Here is a 10,269-nt window from a genome sequence, read left to right on the forward strand (position 1 = left end):
AACACTTTTGAGTCATTTGCAATCGCAAATGCAAAACAGTTAAATATCGATTTCTTAAAAATTCTCAAAATTGAACTGCTGAACAATTCGTTTTTGTGAGGAGTTTGCATGTTGGCGAAAGACAATGACAGATACGTTGATTCAAGAAGGTAGCCAGGTTCCGAAACTACAAAAAAGGCTAATAGCAAATCGGATGTAAACATGTTGGAATAAAAAATACTGTTGTTTAAGTAATCTGGTATTTTAAGTATGGACTAGTGCTTACTGGTAATATACATAATCACATACAAATTATCAGATTCTATTAGAAATCACTTTTTAACAATAGGTATAGTGACAATAATTATGGTTATATTCATTTTAATTTATTTTGTTTATCAGGATATAGTTAGTGCGTAGATGCTCGTAGGACTACGAACACGTTTTACTGTATCGTGCCTTTCTTGTAAGAATGATGTTCCACTTTCTGACATGGCCCAGTTGTTCGAAACTTTAACAGGCTGTTAGTTTAGCTTAGTTTAGTTTATACTAATTTGTTTTAGCTCGATTGTGATAAAAGCTTCAAGCGTATTGGAACCACTCCTGAGTCCGCTTCCTGGGAAAACCAGTACATGGTCATGTGAGAAGTCATGGTCGTGACCCCAATGGGGCTCGAACCCACGACCCCCGCATTAAGCTGTTAAACTAACCGCCTGTTAAATTTCTATTCAAGATACTTGTATTGGTGGGTGGGAAACACTAGTATAATGTTTTAATTTTACTGTATTTAATGATGATTTATGGTTTTATAATCCTTTAACAAGCACATTTATTTTTCTAAGTTTTCTAAAATGTCGAAATATACTAATAAAGTTTATCGACCGTTAGCTCAATCGCCTGTTAAAAGTTTCGAACAACTGGATCTAGTTGTTTGCAAATGTAAGGATCATGCTGACATGTCTATTTTATAACAAGAGAACATAAAAAATACAACTGTTGGAAACGTTTCAGTGAATGTGTAAATTACGTATGTACCCAGTTGGTTCTACACTACAAATATGGAGTTTCTTGTAATTCAATTTGATTTTTAGCTCGACTATTCAAAGAATAGTCTAGCTATTCTACTCACCATGGCGTCGGCGTCGGCGTCACACCTTGGTTAAGTTTTTGCATGCAAGTACATACAGCTATCATTTAAAGGCATATAGCTTTGAAACTTATTTCTTCTTTTTCTAGGTCAATTATCAACCTCACTGGGTCAAGTTCCATAACTCTAACATGTATTTTGAGTAAATTATGCCCCCTTTTGGACTTAGAAAATTCTGGTTAAAGTTTTACATGCAAGTTACTATCTCCAAAACTAATGCAGATATTGAATTGAAACTTCACGTGTCTTCGGGGTTATAAAACTAGCTGATAGCACCAAGTCCCATAACCCTGACCTTCATTTTGGCCAAATTATGCCCCCTTTTGGACTTAGAAAATTCTGGTTGAAGTTTTGCGTGCAAGTACATACAGCTATTACTAAAAGGCATATAGATTTAAAACTTATTTTTTCTTTTTCTAGATCAATTACCTACCTCACTGGGTCAAGTCCCATAACTCTGACATGTATTTTGGCAAAATTATGCCCCCTTTTGGACTTAGAAAATCCTGGTTAAAGTTTAACATGCAAGTAACTATCTCCAAAACTACTACAGATATTAACTTGAAACTTCACATGTGTCTTTGGGGTTATAAAACTAGTTGATAGCACCAAGTCCTATAACTCTGACATGTATTTTGGGCAAATTATGCCCCCTTTTGGACTTAGAAAATCCTGGTTAAAGTTTTGCGTGCAAGTACATACAGCTATTACCAAAAGGCATATAGCTTTGAAACTTATTTATTCTTTTTCTAGGTCAATTACCAAACTCACTGGGTCAAGTTCCATAACTCTTAACATGTATTTTGAGCAAATTATGCCCCCTTTTGGACTTAGAAAATTCTGGTTAAAGTTTTACATGCAAGTTACTATCCCCAAAACAAATGCAGATATTGAATTGAAACTTAACATGTTTCTTCGGGTTTATAAAACTAGTTGATAGCACCAAGTCCCATAACTCTGATATGTATTTTGGTCAAATTATGTCCCCTTTCGAACTTAAAACTCTTTTGATATTTAAAATTTTGGGTAATAATTTCCTGCTTCTGTGACAATATTTCGAATAGTCGAGCTTGGCTGTCTTATAGACAGCTCTTGTTATATGTATAGTTATTCCAGTCTTGTATTTCAGTCATGTGAACCCTTTTATTTATATCCAATAACATGGGGTCATTTTTACGATATTAATATTTAGACGTTGTCAACTGAATTTATCTCCAAGTCAATCTTCTTTTTATCCCATTGATAACTGGTGAGAATATTGCAAGGTCATTTAACTCCGGCGTTAGCTAGCCTGCATTGATAGATGGTAAACTGACACGAAATTCACGCGTTTTTTTGCCCAAGTTTCCCCCGATATATATACAACGCTACCGTTGTATATGAAATATAGACGGGTACAAGTCTGCTTTTTGATTGGCTATTTACGGATTATCGTGGTCTAAAGTTTCTTAGATAACAGTATTATATAGTAATTTAGTTAAGTGTGAGGAATTATGACCAAAGCTTTATCCCCTTTGGTTGCAATTTCTTGTTTTGAATTATTTTACATCAAAACCTACCTATTGAAGACAGTATTGATAATTGTTTAACAGGATATTATAGGTTCTCTTAGTAGCTGTGAAGAAAAGCTTAAAGCTGGACAAGACTTCTTAAAATTATTTAATACTACTGGTATCTACTTTTTGCCTATGTTGGTTGTGCTATAGACTGGCATCAGTCGTTAGAGTCATTGAATGTAAAGCACCTGGCCATAAAATCAATCCTCTCTGATACCACTTTCTAAAAAAATTTACAATATCTCTTGCCTCTGTCTCTAAGATTGAGATGAGCCTAGAAAGAAAATGTTTTTCTGAGAAAATAATTTAGTGTCAGTGTGAAGAAATTAATATTATTACAGACTATTTGATCTCAACAGACTTTGTAAGTCTAGTTGTGCAACCAAGGTACCGTAAATGGGAAATAAATGAATGCTGAAGCTACATACAGTGTGAATCTGGCGTTTTTGCTTAATTTATTGAATTATCATTATTATCTTGTTTAAAAGGGACATGTATAATTCAAATGAATGTCAAAAGAATACTTGGCCTTGTAATTACTTTGTTATTTTGAACTTGTAAACTTGTCTTTAAAACAGTGTATGAAAGGTGAAAAATGTGATAAAGTGTTGCTTAAAATGTGCATGGACTACAGAAAGAATTCATTTCCTTCTCTGGGCTTACTGAACTATGCTTGTCGTTTTATGGAGGATATGTCCAGTAACAGGTTCATTTTGTTGTTGTTTTAGCTGCATTTTTATGGCTTTTTAATTATTCTACAAAGGACAGATTCATGTGTACTTGTTGCTTAAATATTTTTGGTGTGTGAAATTTATTGCAAGAAATGTGTACATGAACATGATTAACCCTTACCCTGCTATATTTCTATAATGGACTGGTCCATCATTCAATTTGGGCAGTACCATTTATTATTTGAAGGGGTGTTCAGTGAAAATTTACTGACTGAATAGCGAACAGTGCAAACCATGATCAGACTGCACGGATGTGCAGGCTGATCTTGGTCTGCACTGGTCGCAAAGGCAGAATCATCTGCTGCCAGCAGGCTAAGGGTTAAGTTGAAATTTTGGTACAGTTTATGCAATATCAGAATATAGAACAAAACCCCACAGTGAAAATAATGGTATGACATTTAAAAAGTACATACTACATTAGATTGAAAACATTGTAGGTGTCTGTTTTTAGATAGAATTAATTAACTATTAATGTGCGTGTAGAATGATATTTAATTGTTAAATTGACAGAATCTGGACAATTGACAATTCCTAGAAATTTTCTTCAGAAAACAAAAAATTCCGGAAATACGTTTTATGCTCATTTAACATTTTGACTTTGTTTGGCCAGACTTACTACATATAAACTGGCTTTTCATCATGATTAATGAACAATTACCAGGTTTAGTAAAGGTGAATGAACCGGCTTCCATTGCTCATTGACAATCATCTGTCAATGTTTTTTCCTTTGAAACTACTGTCCAGAACTATACCAAACTTTGTCTACAGCATCCTGCCATATACCTCTCGGAAATTTATTCAAATGGTTTTGGCTTGGCCTCATTTTGGGGCTACTGCAGCTTAACCTTTAGTCTGCTGGTGGCAAGTAATTCTGCCTTTGCGACCAGTGCAGACCAAGATCAGCCTGCACATCCTTGGTCTGCACTGTTCGCTATTCAGTCAGTAAATTTTCAGTGAACACCCCTTTGAATAATAAATAGTATTGCCAAAACTGAAAGATGGAACAGTCCATTTCAGAAATTCAGCAGGGTAAAGGTTAAAATAAAAAAGCCTTTATCTCAAGAACCACTTGACGGACCTTCATGAAACTTGTTCCAGAGCTTTCTTGCATGAACCTCTGTTATCTTGGTTTAGATGATTCTACTTATTAGAGCTAAAGACGGAAAAATCTTTAAACAGCTTTTCATTTGATGAATTAAACTTTAGCTGTATTATCCACGGTAGGACCTCTCTCAAGCATGCTCTAACAGTTACACGTTTTGGGGCCATCACTGGAAATAATGGGGCTTTTCTCAGTTTTGTTCAATTGGTTGTGTTTGGGCACTTTTCAGGTCTGCCAGAGCTTAAATAAAGAAAATCCTTTGAACAATTTCTTCTCAAAGACCACATGGTTGTTTTTCATCAAACTTGGTTGGAAACGTCCTTACACGAGACTTTTAAAATGAAAATTCAGTTTGTTTTGCTTGATTGAACTGCCAGACAGCATTGATTTGATGTAGGCCTGAATTATAAAATCCTGAATTTTGCTTTATGTCTGTCATGGTCAAACATGCATACGGTATACTAAAACTTGTAGTGGAGTGGATTCTGTTAGTGTTTTCTAAAACCTAGAGTGGACTAGTGCTGATTTTATTTAAGGGAATTTATATCTATTATATACCTATAAATTAGAATTCTGTCAAAAGCACAGCTTGTATCTCAAAAGGATGTACAAACAGACAGAAAAAGTCTGTGTTGTACCTTTTCTATTGTATGTTGTTGGACTACTTTCATTTGAAATGCATGACTTGACAAAGTTCTATAAACAGCGCACACAAAAAAACTACACTCAGTACTATTTTAACATTGATAAACATTAAAGATTTCATTCGATAACAAAAACAACAAATAAAAAGATGGAGGTATATGATAAAAGGGTCATAACAGTAGCCAGATCTGGGATTTTATATTCAGCTCTTGTGGATTTTGCCAGGCCCGACCCGACAAAATCCACTCAGGCCGAATACAACATTCCAGATGAAGTTACTGTTATAATAACCCTATTATTATATATTTATATTATATTATTATCTAAAGGTTATATACTTTTTCCTGTCTATTCAGAATGAGATTTTTTTTTGCTATGTTTTATGCTGCATGTAATTGATACCAATGGTAAAAGTGTGTCTTGACACATTTCTTAAGATTATATCTTCAAAGGTTTTTAATCCGGATTTCCTGTCTTGGTTACATATTTGCACATTTCAGCATTTATGTTTTTGATATATACGTATCACCATTGTCACCTTTCATAATACAGTGTGACACACATTTACTCAAGGTCAAATAGGCATGGTCATGTGAGCGACTTGTTGTTAAAATTTGACATGTTTTGAAGATTGGATCAAAGAACATATTCATAGGAGGTGCAATCTAAAGAATATTACTACCTTCTTAGTGTTAATGAAATAATTAACTTGACGTTTGCCGGTATGCTTATTTTGAATTTTATTGCACTGTACATGCTACTTGGTGAGACCAAAGTTAACATTAATTACATATATACATATACTTTAAAGACAGGGAAATATTATTGTTGTGACTTTGCATGTTTAAAATTGTTTAGGTTGAACTTCTTGCAACATGCATGTTTGACATTTGATTTGAGTAGGTGATATTGTTTCCATTTATTGCTGGGAATGTCATCTCATCCATGCTGCGGCTGGCAATATTGAATGTATTCGACCCTATTACCATGTGATGTTTACTACAGATACAGTATATTGCATCCTTTTACGTCTTAAGAACTAGGACATTTTAGCAAGTAATGCTCCTTTAACTTTTGTGCGCACCAGAATTTGGCAGAGGGGGCACTTAGAATTGAACTCTCAAAAAGTATTTGACTCAGGGTCATCAAACCTCACAGGATTGTTTATTAAACACAGGAAGTTGTGCACCTGGTGTTTTCAGTGGGATCTCACACAGCCAGACCAGAGTTATGGCCCATGAGTTAGTCAAAAATATGCATAAAAAGTACTAAAAGGGCCAAAAAGTTTGTGTTGCATGTATCTCAAAAAGTATTTGACCTAGAATTATGAAAAACAGGACAATTATTTAGAATGTGAAGTGAAGAAGTCGTGCACCTAAGCTTTTGATTGAGATTTCACTCAGTCAGGTGAGAGTTAATGCCCTTGACTTTGTCAAAAATATGCATAAAAGGGCCTAAAAGTTTGTGTCACTTGTATCTCAAAAAAAAAATTTGACCTAAGATTATGAAACATTACAGGAATATTATTCATTATGTGAAGTTGTTCACCTTTGGTTTTGTTTGAGATTTCACCCAGTCAGACCAGAGGTATGGCCTTTGACTTCAAACAAAAATATGCTTAAATGGGCATAAAAGTTTGTGTCCCATGTACCTCTTAAAATTTTTTTTCCACATAGAGTTATCAAACAAAGATGTTATATAGGATGTGAAGTTGTTCACCTGGTGTTCTGTTTGGATTTAAGCCAGACCAGAGCTATGGTCATTGACTTTGTGAAAAAATACACATAAAGTGTTTAAAAGTTAATGTTGCATTTATATTAGCCCATATCATGCTGGACATGATCGGTTCTGCCTTTGCGACCAGTGTAGATCATGATAAGCCTGCACATCCGTGCAGTCGGATCTTGATCTGCACTGGTCACTATTCAGTCAGTATCTTTTTGGTAAGATAACAGTTAATGGTACTGTCCAAATTCAAAGATGGACAAGTTCATTCTAGAAATTTAGCAGGGTAAGGGTTAGGAAATAAAATATTTCACATATGGAGTCATACAACCATGTACAGTGACAGGAAGATAGTGGGGCACCAGTGTCTTATGGACACGCATCTAGTTTGAACTTTAAAATTTTCTATCAGACTAAAACTTGTTCTTATGTTGTGTGATTTCAGTTTGTGGCACGATGGATATTCGAAACTCGGTAGATTCCCTGAACAGGTTGAGGTATTGCAACGTGATTGAGGGTAACTTGACGATTCTCCTCATCGCAGGAAAGTGGGAAGATTTCCAGAGGTACAGCTTCCCGAACCTTGTGGAGATCACTGAATTCCTTGTTCTCTTCAGAGTTGATAATTTACGAAGCCTAAATCAGTTGTTTCCAAATCTAGCTATTATACGCGGAGATAGACTGTTCAGTGATTATGCCCTGGTCGCGTTTGAAATGCCAGATCTGGTTGAACTGGGGCTGTCTAGTTTGGTGTCAATACCTCGTGGTGCTGTCAGGTTAGAGAAAAATCCCAATCTCTGTTATATTGAAACGGTGGACTGGTCAAAAATCACAACTGGAATCTCCATGTCAGAAAATTATTTTAAAGGCAATAAGGATGTTCAGGAATGTGTAAACAGGTGTCCGAGTACGTGCGATGAAACCGTTGAATATGTAAAGAAGGTACCCCGGTGCTGGACCATCAATGACTGTCAGAAAATGTTATGTAAGTATAAGATACAACTTACTGAGAAAAAAGGACTCTTAAGAATTCATGTATATTAAAAGAAGTTAATGTTGGCGTACAAATTTGATATATAATTTTTACTATCAATAGTTGACTGAATTATTTTGTGTCAACATTTCTCTTAACCGATATTATTCCTACATTAAGCAAATGACCATATTGATTTTTGTTCCATTAGACAACACTGATAAATGCTGTCATTATTAAGAGCCAAGCTGAGCAGGTCTCTGGAGAATTTGCTTTTCTCAAAACAGAACAATAATATTTTTTTTTGTACTTGAAAAAAGACATTTTTTTGCCATCCGTTGAATCTGAGCAGTTATATAGTCTTTTTCATGTCAGTAGGTTTGGTCAGTTTATATTTTGGTTTCCTGTCAATGACTAATGAAAGCTTTGACTTATAGTGGTCAAGCTTAAAAGGATGATTTGCCTGTGGCCTGTATATGACCTCTATTGTTTTGGTGTTTAATAGGTCAAAGGTTAAGGTCACAGTGTCCAGAAAGTGTCCATTCAATAACTGCGAAATGTTTGAGCCTATCGTGGTCAAACATCATACAAATATTGCTTGTGGCCCCTGTTACTGGAGGGACTTTAAGTCATTGGAATTTTTATAAAACATGCATCATTTCTTAACCTCACATAGACCATATGCATAGCACAGAACCCTTATCACTAGGTCCAAGGTCACACTTATGGGTCACAGGTCATATGACTGTTTTGTGTGTATATTACTCTGCATTGCGGGGCTCTTGTTTTTATTTGGCAGATCCCTTTTTTAGCTCGACTATTCGAAGAATAGGGGAGCTATCCTACTCGCCCCGGCGTTAGCATGAGCGTCACACAAATGTTTGCGTACCACCCCAGATATTTTCAAAGTCCATTGAGATATTGCTTTCATACTTTGCATACTTGTTTACCATCATGACCCCAGTCTGTAAAAAGGAGGAGGCAACTCTATCAAGCATTTTAACTGAATTATGGCCCCTTTTGCGACTTAGAATAAGTGTTAAAGTTTGTGTACCACCCCAAATATTTTCAAAGTCCATTGAGATATTGCTTTCATATTTTGCATACTTGTTTACCATCATGACCCCAGTCTGTAAAAGGAGGAGGCAACTCTATCAAGCATTTTGACTGAATTATGGCCCCTTTTCGACTTAGAATAAATGTTAAAGTTTGCATACCACCCCAAATATTTTCAAAGTCCATTGAGATATTGCTTTCATATTTTGCATACTTGTTTACCATCATGAACCCAGTCTGTAAAAAGGAGGAGGCAACTCTATCCAGCATTTTGACTGAATTATGGCCCCTTTTCGACTTAGAATAAATGTTAAAGTTTGCGTACCACCCCAAATATTTTCAAAGTCCATTGAGATATTGCTTTGATATTTTGCATACTTGTTTACCATCATGACCCCAGTCTGTGAAAAGGAGGAGGCAACTCTATCAAGCATTTTGACTGAATTATGGCCCCTTTTCGACTTAGAATATGCTTATTGTAATGTTAAAGTTTTACTCATTGCTTATATTATACAATCAAGCACTGAGAATAGTCGAGTCCGCTGTCCACTGACAGCTCTTGTTTTGTTCACTTAAAATATTTTTTTTATTGAATTACTTCCCTTTTATGTTACTATAAATAGCTTATTTTGTAACTTTTTAGCCCACCATCATCAGATGGTGGGCTATTAAAATCACTCTGCGTCCGTGGTCTGTCCGTCCGTCATTCCGTCCGTCCGTCCGTCCGTTAACAATTTCTCGTTATCGCATCTCCTCAGAAACTACTGGGGGGATTTTGACCAAACTTTGTCAGAATGATGTATTGGTACCCTAGTTGTGTCCCCCTGAAAATCAGACTGGTTCAACAATTTATGAGTGAATTATGGCCCTTTGTTTATTTCTATAATTTATATAGATTTATATAGGGAAAAACTTTGAAAACCTTCTTGTCCAAAACCACAGAGCCTAGGGCTTTGATATTTGGCATGAAGCATCATCTAATGGTCCTCTACCAAGATGATTCAAATTATTTCTCTGGGGTCAAATATGGCAGCGCCCTGGGGGTCACATGGTTTATATAGACTTACATAGGGAAAAACTTTGAATAACCTCTTGTCCAAAACCACAGGGCCTAGGGCTTTGATATTTTGTATGTGACATCATCTAGTGGTCTTCAACTAAGATTGTTCAAATTATACCCCTAGGGTCAAATATGGCCCCGCCCTTGGGGTCATATGGTTTACATAGACTTATATAGGGAAAAATTTTGAAGATCTTCTTGTCCAAACCACAAAGCCTAGGGCTTTGATACTTGTAATGTAGCATCATCTAGTGTTCTCTACCAAGTTTGTTCAAATTATCCTCCTAGGGTTAAA

At 35.6% G+C, this 10,269-nt stretch overlaps 1 protein-coding gene across 1 annotated transcript in view; it reads left to right on the forward strand.

Annotated features, from left to right (window-relative positions):
- The window catches only part of LOC123522999 (insulin-like peptide receptor), a 96,817-nt gene that overhangs the window by 27,229 nt on the left and 59,319 nt on the right, over positions 1-10,269 (forward strand). The window contains exon 6 of the mRNA XM_045300578.2: positions 7,331-7,870. Within this exon, the coding sequence (XP_045156513.1) occupies positions 7,331-7,870 (540 nt within the window). The remainder of the gene's footprint in view (positions 1-7,330; positions 7,871-10,269) is intronic.

The sequence above is a fragment of the Mercenaria mercenaria genome, chromosome 8, assembly GCF_021730395.1.
Source record: "Mercenaria mercenaria strain notata chromosome 8, MADL_Memer_1, whole genome shotgun sequence".
NCBI classification, from domain to species: domain Eukaryota; kingdom Metazoa; phylum Mollusca; class Bivalvia; order Venerida; family Veneridae; genus Mercenaria; species Mercenaria mercenaria.